A 24,856-nucleotide genomic window follows, 5' to 3' on the forward strand; every position below is an offset into this window, starting at 1 on the left:
TCATAAGAGGAAGTAGATGAGAACTGATGAAGAATCAATCAGTACTAACAAAATGGTAGAGCTCAAGCTTTATTCATTTGGGTGACTTTCAAAGAATCCACATAATGTCTTCTGTGTATCAGGTTCTCAACAAATACATGTTGAGGGAAGAAAAATATGAAGGACATCATTACTGGTGAGGTCGGAAATCAAATGACACATATGGAACAGGACATTCTGTGACTGTTCATGAGGAGGGTGCAGGGACTCAGAGTCTTTATTCTAGAAATGGAATGTGAGCACCACGCTGGGTGTATCTGCTATCGTTCACTTAGTCAATGAATATTTACTGAGCACCTACTACAGGCTAGACACTCTGCAGAGGATTCAACCATGAAAGGGGAAGATAGGCTCCTGTCCCTGGAGCTTTCATTCTAGCAGGTGACATGGACATTAAACAATAATTACATAATTCGTACCTAAATTACAATTGTGGTAAGTGCAACAAAGGAGAGAATGCAGGACAAAGGAAGATCCTGGAGGAAAGCTTTTGAGCTGAGTGCTGAAGGAAGTGCCAAAGTGAGATGGACGAGGAAAATGGTACTGCGGAAGGCATGGGGTGGGAAGAAGCACAATACAAAAGAGAAGCTGAAATAAAGTGAGTGTGGCTACAACACAGACAGCAAAGGGAAAAGCACCTGAGATGAAGCTGGTGAAATCAAGACTATTACATGTCATGTTAATGATTCCAGGCTTGGTCCTGAAAGTGGCAGAAAGTCAGTACAGGGAGGAATATGATGAGATTTTCCCCCTAAAATGACTGCTGTGGCTGTCCTTATATGAAAAATAGACCAGAGAATTCTCTTACTTCTCACTCCAATATTCTCCTATTCCCAAGCTCAGCCCCCTATAAATAGTCTCTGAAATTCCAGTTAGACAGCAATTCACTTAAAATTTTTTAATTAAAAATTAAAGCAAAAGAATTCTTGTAACTCAATTTTAAAAAAGGCAAATAACAAAATAATACAGTTCAAAAATGGAAAAAAGATCTGAACGGACATTTTTCTAAGCATGATGCACAAATGGTGGATAAGCCCGTGAAAAGATGCTCAACATCATTAGTCATTAGGGAGATGCAAATCAAAACCACAAAGAGATACCACTTCACACCACTAGAATGGCTGTAATAAAGAAGATTGATATTAACAAGTGTTGGAGACAATGTGCAGAAACTGGAACCCGCATACACTGCTGCAGGGAATAGTGCAGCCACTTTGGAAAACAGTCTGGCACCTCCTCAAAAGATCAAACACAGCGATACCATATGAATCAGCAATTCCATTCCTAGGTATATATCCTAAGACCCAATTTTGTCCCATCTTCACATGCGGCATTAAAAACCAAGGCTACAGTGTTTCTGTCCAAGAAAGAAGATACATTCTGAGATTTAAGTTGGAATACTTATTGTCTTTTCATTCTCCAAGTTTTAACTTAAGTCCTTCCAAGTATTAGCTTAAGGATCACAGAGAAGTGCTCTCAAAGCATCTTTGAAAGAAAAGAAAAAAGCTGAGGCATCCACTTTACACTATTCTTGGAGTCCTAGTGGCATGATAGTTAAGAGCCTGGCTGCTAACCAAAAAGTCAGCGGTTTAAATCCACCAGCTCCTCCTTGGAAACCTTATGGTGCAGCTCTGCTCTATCCTATAGGGTTGCTATGAGTCAGAATCAACTCGACAGCAATGGGTTACACTATTCTTTAAAAAATCTTGGTAATATTATCTTAATGAGTAACTTTATGTCAAATTTAAGCAATTCCCATTTTACATATTTAAAGTTTCATTTTTTTGACAGCAGTCTTACGCACATACATTTCAATTATATCATTAAAACAAGAATAATTTCTAAAAGTTACAGCAAAGCTATTGAATTCAACTTACTGTTCATTTTCATAAGAATTTAATTCAGATTCAAAGCTTCATGCCCTTTGAAACAAATAAGGGCAATTTCTTAATGCAAAGTTTCAGTGATATCGAGATAGTAAACAATAAGAAAAGTTCAAATACCTGATGAAAATAAGTGTGTTATTTAACACATAAAAGTTTCTCAGGTACTGATATATTAAATTAGACTATTTGCACCTTTTCTACCAACACTAAAATTTATACATTAATGCTAAGGGAAAGAAGAAGACAAAAACAAAAGGTTACATACGGCACAATTCCATTTATATGGACTGTCCAAAACAGGATCAGCAGGACTTACAACACTTCATCTAAAGAGAACTGGATGGGAGCCCAACTTTACTGGGGCCTACTTACAACATGGAACTACTTCGGGGTCCTTCCAGTTGTTCACTTCATGCAGGGCTCTGCAGTCACCATTACAGGGTAGTCCTGGCACCCGCTTCTCTTCACAGCGACATATTCTGAAGTCCTGAAGCCCTAGACAGACATCCTGCTGTATACCTAGTATTGTCGGACTTGGAAACAGTTTATTCTCTACTTGGCACCTATATGCCTTTTGCATCTCACCCTACGGACACTTCCAATGTCTATAATTATCAGCCCGCCTTAGTATCCGATCTCTTTACTAGGAGTCATCGAAGGGTTTTGCTTTGCTCAGCAAAGTCTTAGTGGCCTGGACTGAAAACCACCAAGACCCTTTCTTACCTACAATCTCTTAAAAGGTAGAGAATATCAAGACAGGCTACTTTTATCCTTTGACACCTGTGTATATTTATTCAGGGCAACGGGCTTTCCAGGGGAAGTTCTCATTCACTCACCTACTGGTCTCAGACATTTTTATTGTCCCAGGATTTTACTTAAGCAACTAAGTTCACTTAATGCACTCTCATGGAGCTCTGGTGGCGCAGTGCTTAAGTGCTCAGCTGCTAACTGAAAGGTCGCTGGTTTGAACTCACTAGCTGCTCCGCAGGAGAAAGATGTGGCACTCTGCTTCTGCAAATATTACAGCCTTGGAAACCCCATGGGGCAGTTCTACTATGTCCCATAGTCACTATGAGTCAGAATCGACTCAATGGCAATGGGTTTGGTTTTTTGGAATGCCCTCTCATATCCTGTCTGGTAGACTGCATTAAATAGTCGCCGTCAACTCAATTCCAAGTCATGGCAACCCCATGTCTGCCTAAGTCGAGTTTTATATAGGGTTTTCAATGGCTGATTTTTCAGAAGTAGATCACCAGGTCTTTCTTTCGAGGTACCTCTGGGTGGATTCAAACCTCTAACCTTTTGGTTAGCAGCCAAGCACTTTAACCATTTGTACCACCCAGGTACTCCCAAAAAAGGACCCTGATTCTTCACTCCTCCTTGGATCCACATCCTCTGCAGTGTGACTTTTACAATTTCTCCCATCAAAAGGCAGAGATATTTCTCCACTCCGTGATCCTGAGTTCAGCCATATGACTTGATTTGGCCAATCAGATGTTAACAGATGGGAGGTAAGCACAGGCTTAAACAAATGCTTGCACATTTATGATTGCTCTTTTGCAGCTTTGCCAGTGCAATGAGAAGGACACGTCTGGGCTAGCCTGCTGGTCCCAGAAGGAGAATAAGAGATACTTGGAACTGCCCCACCTAAGTCACCCCAACTCCCCCAACATAAGCAATTTGTTAATGTAAAGTTTCAACAGCCCAGCCTAGAACTGAGCCCTCATCCAAACACAGTCATGTGGACTAAAATATGATTTTTGTTTTAATTCACTGAGTTATGGAGCGGTTTCTAATTTAGCAATAGCTAACTGATACAATTTGAAAATAAACACCAACTAGAATTAACAGGTATAACCAAATAACTTCTCTTCAATAACGGATGAAGTAAAATGAATGTCAAAATCAAGGAATATCAAACATTTTGACAGATATGTTAATAAGGGGGTACTAGAAGCAGTCACAAGGAGCCCTGGTGGCTTGGCTGCTAACCAAAAGGTTGGCGGCTTGAACCCACCAGCCACTCTGCAGCAGAAAGATTCCACAGTCTGCTTCCGTAAAGATTACAGCCTTAGAAAACCCTATGGGGCAGTTCTACCCTGTCCTATATGGTCTCTGTGAGTTGGAATCGACTTGACAGCAACGAGTTTGGTTTTTATTTTTGGTATAAGAAGTCACAAAAGACAGTAGAATAAATATCAATAGTTAGCTGAAAAAATTCTTTAAAAATATTCCTGGAACTTAAGTGTGTAATATATTATAAAACACCAACTGTGATATTACTATAATCTTAACTTATATACCTAACACTGTAAGTTATTTTATTCCACCTGGTGGCGTAGTGCTTAAGAGCTCGGCTGCTAACCAAATGGCTAGCAGTTTGAGTCCACCAGCCACTCCTTGGATGGGGCAGTTCTACTCTGTCCTATAGGGTTGCTATGAGTTGGAATTGACTTGATGGCAATGGGTTTGGTTTGGATAAGTAAACTGAAATAACAAATGTTATCTAAGTAGTTCCAGAAGGAAAAACCAGAATCAAATAGGCAGAAATTTAAAAAACAACAACAAAAAGCCACATACTTTTTTCAGCTTCTCCTATCAAGATGTAGAGTCTATTTCCTTGTCCCTTGCACCAGGTTGAATGTCTGATTTGCTTGAACCAATAGGGAGTGATGGAAGTAAGCTGAGCATTCCACATGGAGGCCACAAGAGACCTTGCAGCTTCCACTCAGGATCTCTGCCACCAGGTTAACAAGCCTGAGAAAGCCTCCTTAAAAATGAGACATCATGTGGAGGAGAGCCCTCAAGATCCCGGCCGGGGCCCTAGATGTATGAGTGAGCCCAGATGATACCAGCAGAGCCCAGCCCATGCTGCCAACCCACAGAATAGTAAACAAATAAATGATCATTATTTAAGGTCGCTTCGTTTTGGGGTCACAGGAGAAAGACCTGGCGATCTGTTCCTATAAAGACTACAGCCTAGGAAACCCAATGGGGCAGTTCTACTCTGTCACATGGGGTCACTATGAGGCAAAAATTGACTCCCTGGCATCTAACAACAACAGTTTGGGGTGGTTTATTATCTAGCAAAGGCTAACTGACACAGTAGCATTTATTATGATTTTTAGATTAAACCCACAGGGTAGGTTTTTCACTGCTTTGTACTACTATGAAGGCAGCAGCCTCATTTTTAAGTTATTAATTTATATAAAATGTTTTTCTTGAGTTGAATCATAGTTTAATAATTAAATGTTACAAATATTTTGATTCATGATTAGTTTCAAGAGAGTTGATTTGAGTTAGCTACTGTATGAGGGGTTGGCAAACCGTGACGACCTGATTTTGTAAGTAAACTTTTAGTGAAATCCAGCCAGGTCCATTCATGTATAGATTGTCTATGGCTGCTTTCATGCTGTAACGGTGGAATGGAGTCATAACAACAGAGACCAGACGGCCTGCAAACTTAAAAAATTTACTATCTGTTCTTTTACAGAAAGTTTGCCAACCCTTGCTGTACATTATTTTGAATGTTATTCTTAAAAGTAACGAAATCTATGAGAGTGTCTTAGTTACTCAGTGCTGCTGTAACAGAAATACCACAAGTGGGTAGTTTCAAAGAACAAATATTTATTTTCTCACAGCTTAGGAGGTGAGAAAGTCCAAATTCATGGCACCAGTTCTAAAGGAAGGCTATTGGCTCTGGGGTAAGATACTTGTCTCATTAATGTAACAAAAAAAACCATATTCCCAAAGAGGATTACATCCATGGGCACAAGATCCTAACACATATTTTTTGGGGACACAATTCAATCCATAACAGAGAACTATCGCATATATGTTCTTCTTACAGCCTGAACTCATACAGATTTTCTGGTCTCCTGAGTAAATACCAACTTAGGCAGTTGTATAATAAAGCTGTAAATTAGTCCTTTGATTTCTGACATACCAGAAACCAATGAAGACAAACATAATTTCTTTAAATGCTTTTTTGGAGGTACAGCAGTTTTGCTTTTTTTTTTTTTGTTCTTTTTTGGCTGCTGCAGTGCATCATGTAAATCCATTATACTGACAGCTCTACTGGTAAAACTGAAGCTGGAATTAATATCCATTATTGAAAGGTCACTGCACATGGAAGAGCCAGCAGCCAGTTCTAAAATGTTAACAACACTAACATTTTTCAAATATAAATAAAAGCTCTGACTTTTATAATTTTTCTTCCTAAGTGTTTCATTTAAAAATAAAAATGTTTGAAACAAAAAGCCTGGATTTTATAACATACTTGTGTGCTGGTGATATGTCTACGATTCCTGATTCATGAGAGTTTGTGTACTTTCTTGGCATGCCCACCAGGCGGCAGACATTTATCTGTATTACTTACCATACTTCACTGACTTTTTAAGATGCCATTGGTAAGATAAAACCCTTTGCTGTCGAGTTGATCTTGGAATTCGTCAATCTTCACAGCCTATGAGCAGGAGCCCTGCTCTGCGACATGCCAATCTTAGGCAGGCCAGCTTCTGCGGCTGCATGAATTGGGAGAGGCCTCTACCCTGATCAACAGACTTGGGATGTTCTAGCCTCTACAATCACGTGAGCTGTTTCCTTGATATAAAGCTTTCTGTATATGTATTTATACGCTTTACTGGTTTTGCTTCTCTAGAAAACCCAGCCTAAGACAGATGGTTTTTTCCCAGTCTGCTTGTACCACTAGACCTCGATGTCACCTTGTTTGACACAGTTGCTTCTAGATAAGGGACTGGAAAACTTTTTCTTAAAAGGCCAGATAGTAACTATTTCAGGCTTTGTGGACCATGAAGTTTTTCTTTCAACTACTCAACACTACCATTACAACACAAGACTAGCCATATGTAATATACAAACAAACATCTCTTTGTTCCAACAAAGCTTTATTTATGACGGTAAGCAGCCAGCTGCAGGCTGTAATTTACTTACTCTGAGATCATCAGTCTGTACCACTTACTTCTTCTCTCCCAATTTCCGTCCTCCTCAGATCACCAACTCACCCACCCTTATTCCCTGAAACTGTTACCCTAACACTACCCCTGCCATAATTTTTTGCTGATTTCCACTTTACTCCACAAAATATGTTACAGATCCAGGCTTTATGAGAACTAAAGCTTATTAAGTTTTGTTTTGTTTGGGGAGGGGGAGTGATGTACAAGAATACAAAAGTGTAAATTTATAATTGCCCCTGTGTAAATGAGGCACCCTGACACTATTAGCTTCATGGTAAATCCACCTGCACTGCTTCTGGAATGCCAGCTCAGTAATCCAATGAACACAACATTTAAGTAGCCACCTAAATCACCTTATAGATAATTCTTCCATGACTGGCCTCTCAATTCCCTAAACTCCCGCCTGCCAGGATTTTGTCCTCCATCCCACCTCAGTTGTACAATCCCATGATTTCACGGAACAGTACCTGCAAACCTCTGTAATCTCAACTTCAGGCATCTGATTCCTCATCCACTCTATCAGCTAGCTAACAGGACTACTATTATTTTTCTTTGAATGAGAGAGGGCATTATCCCATAGTCTCCTAATTTTCAGCCCAAGTTAGAGAGGAGAATGTTTTGAAGGGATTGGTAGATGACTTTTTTGATTAATGGAATGAGCATCAATAAGATTTATAGAAAACTCACGAAGTTCTTAATAGAAGTGTGCTGTCAGAAGAACCACCAGCTTGGCCTAAAAAGGACAGGGACAATTATTTTCAAATTATTTTCAGAAAGAAAAGAGCTCTTAGGGTTCCCTAAACCTCTACAGACAGAAAGCAAGCTGAGGACGCTATTCAACTGTAAACACAGGCCTTTCTTATGAGAAAGGAAGGATGATTTGGAGGGTAGAGGCAAGAGCCACAGAGAACCATCCTCAAGGAGCAGAAGTGGGCCAAACACAAAGATTTTTTTTTTTTTTTTTTTTGGTCCCTGGAGAAAAGAGAACTGAGAAAATGTGCCCACCAAGATTTCAGCACTGCCATGGATCAGTGAATGTTATGTGCCTTCTATTCTTCTCTTGCTCGAAAGAGCGTATCTATTGTGGTCCTTCTTTCTGTATCTCATCTTTGTAGTCTGAGAATGTGGAGAAACAGATAATAAGTCTCCTTAGTTCACAGGTCTTCAGGATTAAGAAGAACCATACTCAAAGAGCTGCACTTGAGGAAATGTACCCAAGGAGACTTCTACATATCTAGACTTGATTTAGATGACAAGATCTTTGTCATCAAGCCTGAAGTGATCTGTAATAAGATGAGACTTGGGAGAATATTAGGACACTGTAACCGTATTTTGCATGTGAGGAAGACACGAATCATTAGGGGCTACAAATCACACTGTAGTACCTAGTCTCCAAAGATAGCTCCCAATGAACTGTGCCTTTTGAGGATGTTTTTAATCACGAATTCAATCTCTTTACTTGTTATACGACTTCATGCATTACAGAGCAGAACTGCTCCATAGGGTTTTCTTGGCTGTAATTTTTACAGAAAGCCCTGGTGGTGCAGTGGTTAAAGTGCTCAGCTGCTAACAAAAAAGTCAGGGGTTCCAACCCAGGTCTATTCAGACTTTTTATTACTTCTTGAGTTAGTTTCAGAAGCTTGTCTTTCTAGAATTTGTCTTTTTCTTAGAATTTCATCTAAGTTATCTAATTTATCGTTATACAGCTGCTAATAACTGGTGACTGTTGAGTAGATTCCGTCTCATAGCGACCCTATAGGACAGAGTAGAACTGCCCAATAGAGTTTTCAAGAGCACCTGGTGTATCAAACTGCCACCCTTTTGGTTAGCAGTCATAGCTCTTTAACTACTACGTCACCAGGGTTTCCACAGCTGCTAATAGGATTTCCTTATAATCCTTTTTATTTCTATAAGGTTGATAGTGATGTCTCCTCTTTCATTCTTGATTTTAGTATTTTATGTCCATTCTATTTTTCTCTTGGTCGGCCTAGCTGGAAGTTTGTAAATTTTGTTGACCTTTCCAAAGAACAAACTTTTGTTTCATTAATTGTCTCTACAGTTCTTCTAGTCTCTAGTTCATTTATTTCTGCTCTAATCTTTATTATTCCCTTCATTCTGTTTGCTTTGGACTTACTTTGCTCTTCTTTTTCTATTTTCTTAAGGTAGAAGGTTAGGTTATTGATTTGAGAGCATTCTTCTTTTTTAAAGATAAGCATTTATATCTATAAATTTACCTCTCAGTATTGCTTTAGTTGCATACCATAAGTTTTGGTATATTTTTTGTTTTCATTCACCTCAAATTTTCCCCGTGATTTCGTCTTTGATCATTGGTTATTCAGGACATAAAAATATGTTTAATTTCCACATATTTTTGAATTTACAAGATTTTGTGGATTTATAAGATTTATGGTTCTACTCCGCAACACGTGGGGTTGCCATGGCTCAGAATCAACTCAACTGCAACTGGTTTGAATATTGTCTACCCTGGAGAAAGTTCCATGTGCACCTGAGAAGAAGGTATATTCTGTTGCTACTGGATAGAATATTCTATAGATGTCTATTGGGTTTAGTTTATCGTGTTATTCCAGTACTTTTATTTCCTTTTTAATCATCCATCTAGTTGTTTGTACTGATGAAGTCAAAGACTACAGACTTCAGTATGGATTACAACTGACTGCAAAGAAAAGAAAAAGCCTCACAACTGGTACCATAAACAACATCATGATAAAAGGTGAAAAAAATGAAATCTGTCAAGAATTTCATTCTACTTGAATCAACAATGAACACCCACGGAAGCAGCAGTCAAGAAATCAAATGACTTATTGCAGTGGACAAAGCTGTAGCAAAAGACCTCTTTAAAGTTCTAAAAAGTGAAGATGTCATATTAATGATTAAGGAGCACCTGAACCAAGCCATGGTCTTTTTAATCACTTCAGATGCAAGCGAAAGATGGACAATAAAAAAAGACAGAAGAAGAACTGATGCATTTGAATTGTGGTGTTGGTGAAGAATATTGAATATACCAGGGACTGCCAGATGAATGGACAAATCATTCTTTAATGAAGTACAGCCACAATGCTCCTTAGAAGTGAAGATGGCAAGATTTCGTTTGCTTACTTTGGACATGTCATCTGTAAAGACCAGTCACTAGAAAAGGACATCATGTTTGGTAAAGGAAAGGGTCAGCAAAAATGAGGGAAATTCTCAACGATAACCAGATTTACACAATAGCCACAAAAATGGGTTCAAATATATCAAAGATCAGTTGGCTCAGTGATCAGCTAATGACAGGTCAGAGATTTACTTAAATGCCTTGAACCAAAAAGTCTTCCACCCTTTGTTGAGGGGCTCTGTATGTTGGGGCACATCTTCAAGATCTAGGGAGTTTACAACTCTGTGCAGGGCTCAATGTCAGCCAGAGGTAAGACATGGAGGCCCTTTCAGATCTTTTCTGGTCAGGCACACAGTCCTGTGTGGCTGGCAGCCTTCTAGATTGCCCAGGAATATATACATGTCAGAGCTTTTCAATGTCTCCTGTGGATATCTCATTCCCTAGATGATCCTTTCAAGTCTCTGGCCAGGGTCTAGTTTGTCTCAATTTGCATCTTGGCATCAGGTAGTTGAGATGTTAAAAAAATTTCCAATGATTTTTCAAAAAATGCCCTATGAATAGGTCTTTTCCTGCAGATCAAATAATGACCATTCCCTACGAATGGGGCTTTTCCAGAGAGCTGTGAGACATGTCAAACAGTGACAAGGCTCTGAGAATGGGACTTTTGGGAGACTTACAAACCTGGAATGCTCTCTCCCAAGGGCTGCAAAAGCGTGCTGATTTTCACAGCTACAGTGTTTATGAGGTTGCTGATTTTCAAGGCTACCACGTATTTCGGAAGATGCGGATGTAAATACCTTACGTCACAATGCCACAACCCTGCTGCTCTTACTGAGATTCCCTCAGTTTTTACTGAATAAACACTCCTTATATTGCTGCAGAAGCCCTGGTGGCTCAGTGGTTAAGAGCTTGACTGCCACCCAAAAGGTCAGCAGTTCATATCCACCAGCTACTCCTTGTCCTATGAGTTGAAATAGACTGGATGGCAACAGGATATTGCTGCAAGCCTTTTGTAATTTCCAGAGTTCTGAAAATTGATTTTCACAATTTTTGCCAGCATTTTTTATTGAGTTTTTTTGGAGGTGAAGATTTTTACTCCATCATTCTAAACGCCTGCTTAGTATATTTTCTTTAACGACTTTCAGAGAAGAAAACAAAACATATTCTTTTATGTTTACCCACATATTTATGTTTTCTCTGCACTGACTTTCCATCTGGTATTGCTTCCCTTTAGTCTGAAAAATATAATTAGCTTTTTTTTTGGAAGGCAAGTCTGCTGATGACAAATCTCTTAGCTTTCCTTTATCTGAAAATGTCCTTATTTTACCCTCATTTTTAAAGGATATTTTCACTGGATATAAAAATCTAGACTAGTAGCTTTTTAAAAATTATTCATTCAGCACTTTAAAGATGCTTTTCTATTATCTGGCCTTCACTATTTCTGATGCGTGGTCAGCCATCAATTTGTATTGTTTACCCCCTTTATGTAATGTGGCATTTCTCTCTAAATATTTTCATGATTTTATCTTCCATTTTCAGAAGTTTGGCTATAATGTGTTTAGGTGGTATTTTGCTGTTGGTATATATATTTCACAATAATAATAACTTTTTTTAAAGTTCATATAGTATAAAATAAATGATTGAATATTCAACTATATAAAACAAAACAAACAACAACAAAAACTTTCACATGGCAAAAACCACCAGAGGCAAAGTACAATAAAACACAGGGCAAAAATCTTAGTAACTTGTATAAAAAAGATAACTTTCTTAACATATAGAGAAGTTCTTAGAAAGCAGTAAGAAAAAGATTAACAATTGAATAGAAAAATGGGAAAAGGATATGAACTAACAGGTGACAGAAAAGAAAATACAAATGGTTCTTTAACCTATGAAAAGATACTCAACCTCTCTCAAAAGAGGATAAGTACAAATGCAAACAGTGACATAATTTTTTTCACCTATCAGACTGAAAAAAATGCAAAAGTTTAATAACACATGGTATTGCTATAGCAGGGGGAAACAGGTAATCTCTTGTTCATCGGTGTTGCTATATATATATATGTATATATACACACACACAATGTGCTATACACATACACACTGGAATACTGACTATTCAACTATGTAAAACAAACAGTACATCAATTAGAACAATTTGGGAATATCAGTAAAAATTATAAATGCATATACTCTTTGATCCAGTAATTCTAATCCCAAGAATTTATCCTATAGATAGTCCTACTCCATGTGAAAGGATGTCTGTATAAGGTCATTCACTGCAGCCCTGTCTGAACTAGCCGAAGCCTGGACATAACCCATAGCCATCATTAGTGCCCTGGCTAAATAAATCATGTTATATACATAAAACAGAATAAGACGCTGCTGCAGGAAAGAATAAAGAAGACCTACATGCACTAAATGGAATCCTAGTGGTGCAGTGGTTAAGAGCTCAGCTGCTAACCAAAAAGTTGGCAGTTCAAATCCACTGGCTGCTCCTTGGAAACCCTACGGGGCAGCTCTATTCTGTCCTGAAAGGGTTGCTGTGAGTCGGAATCGACTCGATAGCAACGAGTTTGGTTATTTTTGGTACCTGTAGTCAAGTCCCACAATTGTTGGCAATATTTATTACTGTTAGAAGTATACATTTTTCTTAGGGGAGAATACAGGGTAGGAAAAAAATACCAACATTTAAGTATAATGACCACATAAAACAAGTCTAAATTGTTTGGGGAAAAAGTCAAATAATGACTTGACGAGAGCTTTTATTTTATCAATATACAAGTAGACCATGCACATGCTTTCAAAAATTTTAATGGTACAGATGGGCATAAGATGTGAAGTAAAGCTGCCCCCAATCCATCTCAAGCCCCATTTTCCAAGGTACTTCTGGTCATATCTGTTCTTCATTTTGATTGGCAGCAGTAAGTCTACCAACTATGCTTACACTTCTATTTCTTGGTTTATCATCTTTAAGCTGTGCCTTTCAACTTTTGCCATGAAAGAGGATAAATTAGTTCAGGGAAGCTATTCCTATCTAACTCCAGCTTCAATTTTTGCTACTATTATTATTATTTATAGATGCTTAAACATTTATTTTGATGCATCAACTTTAAATAGTACTTCTTGGCTCCCTGTTATGGAAGATGGGGAAACATACAAGAGGAAAAACTCAACAGAATCACAGATTAATTTTAAAAAGCATTTACCTTGTTCATAAAGTAGCTTCATATTCGAATCTTTGCAGGCAACCAGATTGCTGAGTAATGCAATCACACTTTGCATCGTGTTACCCAGAATGCTCTCCTGATGCTCCTGTAATAGATAACAGTTTTCACCATGATTGCACAGAAGTACAATTAGATCATAATAAAGAAAAACAAGGAAATGACCTCCATCCCTTCATTACTTTTTGCACTTGAATGAGGCAGATGCTCTGCTCTGGGAAGGCGCTCCCGGAAGTGAGCTAAGTGAGCTGGGAGGCAGAGTGAAACATTCAGAGCACCAGAGCTGCTGCATGCAGGCCCCACTTGTGAGCTGAGGGGCAACCACATGGCCCTCCATGCTTTAGAAGGGTGACAAAGGAGTGAGAGTGACCAGAAATCAAGTAGACAGAATTTAGGACTGCATAACTGAAAAAGATTTTGAGATCACAAAAGAAAACTACTTAAGCAAGGACGTATTTCTGCAGTTTCTAGAGTCTCCTGGTACTGACATTTTCCCACTTTAGTCTTGTACATGCATTATATGGGAGATATGCATCACTGCCTCACTGTTTGTGGACAATAAACTCCATGTGGAACCTAAAAGAGTGAGATGTTTTCGTTTTTTTGTTTGTTTTTTTCCGTCAACACTCAATGTCATATAGCAGGGAGTAACTTAGGCCCTAGAGAGAATGAGGAAAAGTAATAATTCCCTCAGTCTCAATTTTTCATTATAAAGACAAATAAGATGGTTTCTTTGTAAGTGTTAAAGGATGTAAAAAATAATATGCACTTTTTCTCTTGCCTCTGAATTTTTAAAAAATGTAAAAGTAACACGTATTATAACTGAAATTATAAAATTTCAAACAACACAAAAATAAAGAGAAAATTTCCCCATAGGGTCACAACTAGGGTGAGGCAAGCGAGGTGCATAGGGTACAACATTTAAGGAGGTGCTCTCTTTCAGGTCTGTGCAAGGGCAAGCTCTTACTAATAGTGAGGGTGTGTAGGCTTCTAGCTTTCCTCCCTCTAGTCCTGCCCTGTTCCCCTTGACCACTCCCTTAATAACTAGTCCTATCCTGAAAGCTAACAAGTATACCAGTTTAGTAGGTTCCATCCAGACCATTTTCTAGTCATGTTCATACACACATATGGAAATACATGGTTTGCTTTTTTATTTAACATAAATTGTATCATACTTGAGTAATTCACTCAGCAAATAATCAATGAGTAGCTATTATGTGTCAGGCACTGCGCTGGGCACTGGGCTACAGCAGTGAGCCACACCAGCCATAGTCTCTCTGACCTTTCGAAGGTTTCACTTTAATATGAATATATCTTTCCACAAATTTATTCACCAAATATTTACTGAGCATCTGCAATGTGCCAGGCACGGTCCTAGGCACTTGAGATATACTGGTGAACAAAACAAAGCTCCCTGACCTCATGGAAATGGTACATAAAAGACATAACAAATAACTAAACTGAATAGTGTGTTAGAAGTCAGCAAGTACTATCGCCAAAACTACAGAGCAGGAAAGGGGGATAGAGAGAGCAGCTGTGGGGCGTTACATGATTTTAAGTTGTGGTCAAGGTGGGGATCATTGAGAAGGTGCCATTTGAGCAGACATTTCCTCAATAAATACTTATTGTGCATCTAGTATCTGTTTCTGGGAGATGTGGTAGAACTCATTCATAAAATCAACTGGGCTTGGTACATCTTTACCAATAGATCTTTAAATATGTATTTTTTAAAATATTTTCTTCTCAGGTATTTACATCTTGATCCAACTTTGGTTATTTCCATTTTCCTAGAAAATCATCTACAATGCCTCAATTTTCTAACCTATTGTAATAAAATCATACATCTCATTCTCTTAGACCTTCATAAATCTTCTCTGGCTCCTAATTACATTGCCTTGTACACTGCATCCTCCCTCTTTCTTGTCAATCAGACTCACCAAAGCTTTGCTTATTTTATTGGTCTTTTCAAGAAACCAACTTTCCATTTTAATGATCAATCTATATTTTTGCTTCCAGTTAGTCATTATGAACATACACAAATTTCCCACTTCTCTTTCTTAGGTATGCAATACGATGACACTTCCCTGCCTCTCCAAATTGAGGAGGACAACAAGACTTGCTCCAGCCATTTAAACTAATTTGGGCTGAAGCTTTAAGGATCACTGAGAGCTTCATCATCGTCTTTCCTTCTGCCCCGTGACAGTGACATTCCAGATGCTGAAGGTACCAACAGCCCGGGTCCCAGAGTGAGGACATGGAGCAGAGTGTCCAGGAGCCCCTTGATGGACAGGTGGCTTCAAAAGCTTACAAAAACAACAAGGCATGTGGCTCTGAAATTGCTCTCTCAACAGATTTGTCCTTCCCACTGATGAGAGCCACTTGATTTCAGGTAGGTCTTACCATCTATGGCTTTGCTTGATACAAGACAAGGGGTTTGCTTTCCAAATACTGATGCCTAAAAATTCCTAAAACTTTAGAAACACACGCTTAAGAGCAACTTTATGGTGGACACTAATGTTTGAACATTTCGCTGACACCAGCTTAAGAAGATTAACGTGGAAGCGATGGTTTGCCACCAATTCTAATTATTCTTACAGTTGGTTGGAAGGAAAGGGTGATAAATAAGCCCTAAGATGACACTACATGTTATTCATGATAAAGTAACTAATGATACACAGGAAACCTATTCTTGTGAACAAAACTGAAGCTAATCTTTTTTTTTTTTTTTTTTCAGTCCCATTCGGTAAAATGACACATACTGCTCCTTATTCAAAAATCAGTCTGTCAGAGAATATTGGTTGGTCTTACTGGAGATAAATTCATTGTTTCTTTGATGTAAACACTTTTATATGACTCATTCACTTTTTCTATTATGGCCTCAGCAATGTGCCAGTTCCAAAGCCAATACTTCAGTTTTTCCTTGTGTTCACCGGGCAAGTAACACTTGTTAACATAAGCATTTTAGTACAAAAGCCAGCTCTCCAGACCTCTGTTATTCCTGGGCACTAGAAACGTAGGATCAGATCCTGGCCAACCAGATTCTGGGGCTCCCAGCCTGGAGGTCCCAGAGTCACTGTAGAATGAGGGCATCTGCTAGCTCTGCTACACACTGTGCGGAGGGGTGTAAAGCTAAGGTGCACACTGATTATCAAAAGCCCCCATCACCATCATTACTAGGGGTTCTCAGGGAAAAATTCTGATGCACAGAATAAAAAAGAAACCAATACAGCAATCCTGTAACCAGACTGGGAGAAATGGTTCCTTTTCTATTTTAGACGTTATTAAAAACACTGCTGTTTTCTAGTTCCTTTATTGCTGGTTTTCAAAACCATACACAGACTGTGAACTTTGTTCAGTATAAACTAGAGGCTCTATAAAAATTGCATTATAGATACTATATTTACTTACTCTTTCATCTTGTAGGTATATGTGCTTCTTACATATATATAAGGGAGAGGGAGACTGAGGAACAGAGTAATTACTCCTTCTCAAGATGATACTGTGGTTCTCTAGGGGAATGAGGACAGCTACCGCTGTGGCCTAGATTCATAATTTCCCCCCAGAAAGAATGCTAAATACATGGTCATAGCAGTTGAGAGGTGTAAACAGGAATTAAGCACACTTCTGTCAACTTTTATCTAACTGAGTTATCTCATTTCTCTTGAAAAACTTTTGAAAGACTGGTTCTTGCTGTTCACAATCATATTAGCCTACAGGGGATAAGTTATGCATTGAAAAACTACCACGTTTACTTCTCAGAGTGGAGGATTATATGAAGGGAGAAAATACCAGGGTAAGTATATGGGGCCAGAATCCTTGGGCAAATCTGCGTGGAACGAGAAAGGAGCACGCAAGTTTGGCTCAAAGGCCAGAGTTGGAGAGGAGGGATGATTCCGATTAAAGACCAGTGTCATCGCTGGACACTCCTCTGGGACAGTCCCTTCCACAAAAAACATTTATGCCTGAGTTGCAGGGTGAAAGGACTATAACAGAAGTTTAGGTAAACTATAACAGAAGGTTAGGTAGAATCCTGACTTTTTTTAAAAATTCCCATGGCTTGTTAAAGAGGCAAGGAGTACACAACATTAGTTATCTGACACAATCAATGAGAGCAGAGTGAGGAGACAAAGCGGGTGACAACCTGCAATGGCCTTTGAACAGGGTGAGGGGCCCAGGCATCAGAACCAGCAACATCGGTGCTGACTCTGGGGGACAGTAGAGCAGCTACACGGGCACGACTGGGACAAGACAGTATGGACAATTTACCAACAACTTACCATGTGCCATGTCCTGTACCCTTAGCACTTCATATGTACATCATCTCATTTAACCCTTATCAAAACCATGGAAGAGGCTACATGTCTCCTCTTTTTATAGATAAGGAAACTGAGCTTAGCAACGTGAAGCATAGCTTGCTCAGGATCAAACAGCTCTTCAGTAGCGGAGCTAGGATTCTGGGTTGGACGCCAGAGGCCATGCCTCTACATGGTGTCAGTAACCCAGAACGGGGAGAAGGGAGTGGGTGCCAAGGGTCACCCAAGTTAGTCAGCACAGTGAGCCTACACCTCAGATTAACATATAACACTGCCTGTGGGCCCACAGAGCTATTGAGGAGAAATTTATAGGAGTCTGGTGTAGGGAATAGGAAGAACCAGAAACACTGATTTGGGACTGCTATTCTGATGCCAGAAGCCCTGGTGGCACAGTGGTTAAGATCTTGGCTGCTAACCAAAAGGTCAGTAGTTTGAATCTATGAGTTGCTCCTTGGAAACCCTATGCGGCAGTTCTACTCTGTCTTAACAGGGTCGCTATGAATCGGAATCGACTTGACGGCAATGGGTTTGGTCTGGTTTTTTATGGTGATGCTAGTTCTCCCTCCACAATCTCCATTGACCCACCATCACCACTGCACTCCTTCCTGGCTTTACAGAGAACCCTTAACGTATATCACTCTTCTGTAAGATGTACAACCCAGGATGCAAGATGTAGGTACTAGACAACTACAGGAAAGGAGAAACATATCAACCAAAAGAATAAAAATATATACTAGAATCACCATTAATAGCCACATTATTTGGACACTTGGTGTTAGCACTGGCTGACGGGTTGGTGAGAGGAAGCTGAGCTCACTTAAGAGGGCATCACTAACATCCCACAAAGCCCCACAAGGCGATGTCACTGCACTATGAGGTTATGATGAAAATATTTAACTCCTTCATTCATAACCCATCAATAAGCACAGCTGACCTAATTTGTGTGCCCAACGCCACAGTGTATGGGCATTAATAAACAGAGCACTTGAGAGCTCTAATAAAACACAGCATCTGCCAGCAGAGATAATTAGAATTGAAGCAGCAAAATTCTCATGTTTGGCAACACAGATGAAACAACTTCATTAAAATGTACAGCTTCAGCAAATGAAAGGCAGGGGAGCATTGGACCCTGAAAAATCAGCCTTCTCGAAACTAATTGCTTCGGCGCTTAAAGAGGACAGCTCTCAAGTACCAAGGGCACGGCAAGGAAACACTAGTAAAAAATGATCAGCCTTTCCAAAGTGTTCTCACTGCAGACAGGCTTCCCACTTTAATCCATTCATCTGAAGATATAGATGCTCCTAAAAGAATTCAGACATTTGGATTAAAAAGCTACCTAGGGGGTTTCAACAGTCAAGTTTTAGGAAATACCTTTCCTACTAAAAGTAACAATGGACCACGATTGTTATAAACTGCCTTTGATCTGAGTCAAAATTTATGTTAAGTGAAAGACAACTAATCCTAGGGAAGTTAGAACTCATGGGAAAACAGCGGAAACGCACACGAGTGCTGTGCACGTAAATATCTACAGTTAGACACTAACGTATAGCACATCCTACCCAATGTGCCTTTAGATTGTATTTTAGACAAAAACATTTTTTTAATGTTGCTCTAAAGAATGCTAGTCTATTGTGTGCACACTTGTACAATAGTACAAAAGTGCTACTCCAAGATTAAGTGGTGTGCCCACTCACTTTCCTTTTCAAACATTCTTCCATGTGGCTAGATCCTAGAGATCCACAGCCCCAAGCACAGAAAACAGTCTTCGGAGCATTCAAGCGAAATATTCAAGCGCAAGTATTTTTGAGTGGAAGAGGACACTTTTTCACATTACCAATGATTTTCACAAAGCTGTTCCACATGCAACTCAAACTCACAGAATCTAAATTGAACTCCTTTCCCCTGACACTTCCTCCTTTTCTGTTTTCTATTTTAACAAGCAGCCCCATAATCTGCCCAGTCTCCCCACCAGAAATCTTAGAAGTACCCAGGACTACTTTCTCCGTCTCGCCCCAACATTCAATCAGCCACAAAGTGCTCTTGATTCTCCCTGAACTCTCTTGAATGTGTTCTCTGCTTTCCATCCACACTGCTCTACCTAAGATCAGGGGATTGTTATCTTGGGCCGGGACCACCACAAGCTCCTAAAGGCTGTCTCTACTTCCAACCTACTTCCTCTGCTGCTATGAGATTCCGCTTTATAAAGTGGCATAGATGCTCCATCTCCATTCCTGTGGTTTAAATCTGGGGGGCTACTGGGCTGGGGAGTACATGAGAGCCTACAGTTGGCCCAAGATGGAGGATCATTGCTTTCCACAGCCCAGGTGATATCCAGAGCCCCAGTGGGATTCAAAGCTGAAAGGAGGGGAGGCCACAGAGTCACAAGACAGCAGAGGCCAGGACATGGTTGCTCCAGTGCTTTCAATCCCAGATAAGAACCGTATTATCATTTTGGAAAAGTTCTCATGACTTATTAAAGCTGAATACTGACTCCTAGGGATGAGGAGTGAGGAAGAGAATGAGGTGGATTAAACTCAAAGGGCACAGACAAAATTAATTCACTCCTTTTCTTCATAATTGTATACATGGGATTCCCCTGGAAGAAAGTCGTCAAAAGTGGGACAGTTTGAGGTTTGCTGAAGTTGGGGCTAGAGTAACTGCCACTGGGCATTTGCTCTGCCAACTGGGAACAGGTCCTCTGACCACATGGTCAGGGCTTCTGGGGTCTGAACAGGCTCTGCTGGGCAAAGGAAACCAAGAAACAACCTCGGAACATGCTTTTCTCCCCTCTGTAGCTAAAAACATGGTGTTCTCACCCTAAAAGGCGGGAAGTGCAGAATTAAGTGCCTTGTTTTATTTGGGGACATCATTATTTGAGGGACGTCCCTCCACCTTCTTCATTAAAAACATAAGATAGTTGAATTTGAAATTATTTTAAAACTTGACTGGCAGATATTGTAAAGGCCCTTTAGCAGCAGCAAATATGTCATTATTAGCGATACATTCCAGCTGGCAAAGAAGGGCGGCTCTGAATCAGCTGGTACCATTTGCCAATCAGTATGCTGAGCTCAGAATTCCAATCTCCGTTCAAGACAAATGGCAGTGTGCTGTGGGTGCCCTTCTGGCAGGCTGATTGCATCACTTGGCTTCCCTAGCCCTGCCCTCTCACGTATCTAGGCTTTGAGCTGGAAGCTTCATCTTCTTGGCTCCCGACAGGGCCCTATGCCTCAAGGCAGGCGCAGTGGCCTGAGCCAGCACTGCTCAGCAGGAGAACCCTGGCAGCAGAGCCAAAAGGAAGCTGCCAGGAACAGTGTCCCTGGGGATGCATTACACCCCTTTTATGTGTCTGCCTGGAGTGTTCAAAGACAGGCCAATCTGTCCCACAACACGCAACTGAGCTAAAGACTAGGCTGAAGTAGGGAGAAAAAACAAAAAATACAAATGTGTATCCTAACACACAACTCCTTCTGCCTTCTCCTGTGTCCCTTACACCCCTACCCGTGTCTAAAATTAAAAAAAAAAGGTCTTGGCATATTCTTGGAAAACTAAAATTCACCCTTAAAAATTCAGATCAGATATATACCCAAAAGAATTGAAAACAGGAACACAAACACCAGTGTTCATTCGAGCACTATTCTCAATAGCCAAAAGATGGAAACAACCAAAATGCCCATCAACAGATGAATGAATAAACAAAATGTGGTACATACATGCAATGGAATACTACTCAGCTATAAAGAGAAACGAAGTCCTGCTACATGCAACAACATGGATGGACACTGAAGTGAAGTCAGTCAGTCACAAAAGGACAAATACTGTATGATCTCACTTACATGAAGTAGGCAAAAGTACAGAGACCAAAACTTACTAGTGGTTACCAAGGGTGGGAGGGAGGGGGAAAGGAGGAGTTATTGCTTAGGGAGCACTGAGTTTCTCTTAATGGTGGCAGAATAATTTGACAAAGGCCAGTGGTAATGGTTGCACAACATGATGAACATAATCCATGTCACTGAAATACACATGTAAAAATTGTTGAATTGGCAAATGTTTTGTTATATATATTTTTACCACAATAAAAAAAAAAAATTTAGGCCAGATACTATTTCCTGAAGCTGAGGGCTGTGGGTAAGGTTGCCCTTCTCATGTATGATAGCATTTTCACCACTTGGAACACTGAAAACATTCACCTTCCTGTGGCTGCTTCCACTACAGTAGCTGCCACGTGTACCCTAACGGTTGGTTCTTTCCACTCCTCAGTCCACGCTGAGCTTCTGAGGGTGAGACTAGCACTTCTAACTCTGTCCCTAGTGCAATGCCTGGTATACAGTGGCTGCTGGTAAATTAACAAAAAGAACAACTCTGCTCAAAGTTGCTTGGGTGACAAAGGTGATATGCTGAACAGCTATATAATGTCAAAAGGGGGGGAAAAAACCTCCTTCTGATATTATTTGAGATTTTCCACTTAGAAAAAAAATGGGAGCTATCACAATAGAAAGCTGTAGTGGTGCGTGTGAACTGTTGCTGTGTAACATACAGCTAATAATATGTGGCTTTCATAAATTTTTAAAAATTTAACTCTTTCCTTTCCCCCAGCAGTATCTCAAGTTATAAAATCAGAGACACAGTGATCAGAAATGACATTTTAACTTGTAAAATTGTGTGATGGTACTTATTATTTGGAAATATAAGAATTAACAATCTGGCCCCATTGAACCAGAAATGAAATTTAAAGTAGAATAGTTGCTTTTTAAGACTTAATGTCATGATGTTTCTGATCAGTCCGTCCTATAATTGCATCACTGTTTGTCACTAGCAAGGGGCAAAACATTTTATGTTGCTGTATTATCTGTTAAGATTTCTGCATTTTACATTTAAAAACTGGTTCAACTTATCACAAGGGCAACAGGTGACTAATGGTGCATGCCTATCTTTGTATCTCCTTTCACTGGGCTGTAGTTATGGATTTTATGTGTTTTGTAACCTATTACACAGAAAGCAGCAGACAATCGAAGATTTAAGGAGAGCTAACAGCTGCCAATTCACAAAATGGGGGCGTCATGTGGAAGCTTTCTTGAAGGTTTTAGTGTCTCTTCTACTTCTTTTCATTAAGACTGGAATCGAGCTTACATGTAAACTATTGGTAATTTAAGTTGCCTTTTGTGTCACTCAGTGTAAAACTGTCTAATCTGAAAATGTAGGCTATGAAAAATAAAGATTTAGGCACGGAAAAAAAAAGTTGCTTGGGTGAATATAGCTGAGAAAGGGCTCAGCTTGTGGGATTCTTTGAGAAATAAACTTGTCAGTGACTAGAAACTGGCTTCGATTAAGCAGTCTATAAATATTTATTGAAACCAAAAAATTTGCTATATGATGGTGTGAAATAAAACTACCAACATAAAAATGGTCTTTTTCCAAGAGCTTTCAATCCATACATTTACTTTTGAATAATGTTTCAATAAATTATAAATTGAGAGTTTTACTTTAAATAAACTCTTTCACTTGCTAAATACATCAAGTACTCATAAAGCACGTGCATCAGCACTGAAAACATACACTCCTAGATTTCTGAAGCCCGCTGACACAACTTTAATGGGACTCTCCATAAAAGAAAGTCCCTGAGTGGCGCAAATGGTTAAGTGCTGGACTGCTAACCCAGAGGCTGGTGGTTCAAATCCACTCAGAAATGCCTCAGAAGTAAGGCCTGTCAATCTGTTTCTGAAAGGTCACAGCCTTGAAAACCCTGTTTTGCACACATGGGGTTGCCATGAGTCGGAACAGACTCAACAGCAACTAACAACAACTCCATAAAAGATAACTGCTCAAAAACATAAAGAAGTACCCCACACTAAGAAAAAAAAAAATGTGGTAAAAATGAATGGAACAACCAATACATACAATCACCACAAGACAGTTTTTAATTCCGGCCATGAGAGTCAATTCACTGTGGAAGTTTTCAAAGTTTTCACAACGGGAGTTTACCAAACATTGGTGCTCACAGTTGCTGTACCAAAGAGATACTAGCAATTCCTGCAGTAAAAAGGTTTCAGTGAAAACTGGCTGGAAGTGTACCCAAACCTAGGGTTTCCAAGAGCATAAACAATCTGTGTGGTAAAGCAGAAAGAAAAGCAGGCTCAGAAAACACAGGAGCCCCAGGCCTTGACCTGCCCTGAACCAGCTGGTGAACTTGGAGCAAAGCAAGAATCAAAAAACACAAGACTTTAGAAGAATCCTAGAGACTGTTCTAGTTCAATCTTTCAATTTTAAAGATAAAGAAACTGAGGCCCCAAGAAGAGACTACAGGGCCATGACTCTAACTCAAACGTGCAGTCTCCTTTCCCATTACCTCCTATTGCCTTTCACAATTCACTACCTGGAAATCACATCACAGTAACCTCAAGGAAAGCAACTTAAAAAAATGTAACATTAACTTCCTTATTCGCACAGCCTGAAGAAATGCTGTAAACACTGTTCCCTAGAGCTACAGATTCCGTTGCCCTTAATATCTTCTTTGGTAGCTCAGCTCTTATTCCTGACCAGTAAGCCGTGAGTGGGTTTATTCCTGAGGAGAAGAAAACACAACACAATTCTTCAAGGCCCCTACCCCCTAAAAGCAAATATTTTCTGAATCTGGCAGTTTTTCAACTTGTTTTTGCAGCAGAGGGCTGTCATTAAAGAGGTGATGGGAGAGCCTAGATATTTCACAGTTACGTTGAAATTTTAAACAAGAAGCACACTCTTCCCCAGTAAATTATTCTAAGCAGGTAAGAACTCAGCCATCATTCGAACTACAAGCATGTCTACGGTGTATTAAAAATCAGCAGCATAAGGCAGCCGAGATCTTTGTCGCTCACCCTATATTTGCTGTACTTGGTATTTAATGCGAGATCACTTTTGTTCTCAACTGCCATAACTGAGGGCAATCAGTTTTTCTCTTCTTAGACTCTGCTTAGATAATAGCAGTTGTATTTGTATTTGCATATCACTTTCAAAACTCAAAACGAAACTCACCGCCGTAGAGTCAATTCCAACTCACAGCAAACCCATAGGGTTTCCAAGGCTATAAATCTCTATGGAAGCAGGCTGCCACAGTTTTCTCCTCTGGACCCCCTGGTGGTTTCAAACCACTGACCTTTGGTTAGCAGTCATACACTTTAACCACAATGCCAGAAGGGCTCCCCTTTGGAACATTCAATACATTTCATTTTTTGTTGGGGAAAGTTTGGGAAAGGAAATAAAAGGACCTGCAGACCCTGTGCATAAAGTGGAGCAGGTGCTGAGCAAACAAGAAGAATGAGGAGACTCT

At 39.7% G+C, this 24,856-nt stretch overlaps 1 protein-coding gene across 1 annotated transcript in view; it reads right to left on the reverse strand.

The window, feature by feature from the left end:
- Positions 1-24,856, reverse strand: part of ULK4 (unc-51 like kinase 4) — a 601,253-nt gene that overhangs the window by 242,156 nt on the left and 334,241 nt on the right. The window contains exon 32 of the mRNA XM_023727809.1: positions 13,223-13,328. Within this exon, the coding sequence (XP_023583577.1) occupies positions 13,223-13,328 (106 nt within the window). The remainder of the gene's footprint in view (positions 1-13,222; positions 13,329-24,856) is intronic.

The sequence above is a fragment of the Trichechus manatus genome, unplaced genomic scaffold (genome assembly GCF_000243295.1).
Source record: "Trichechus manatus latirostris isolate Lorelei unplaced genomic scaffold, TriManLat1.0 scaffold00001, whole genome shotgun sequence".
NCBI lineage: Eukaryota > Metazoa > Chordata > Mammalia > Sirenia > Trichechidae > Trichechus > Trichechus manatus.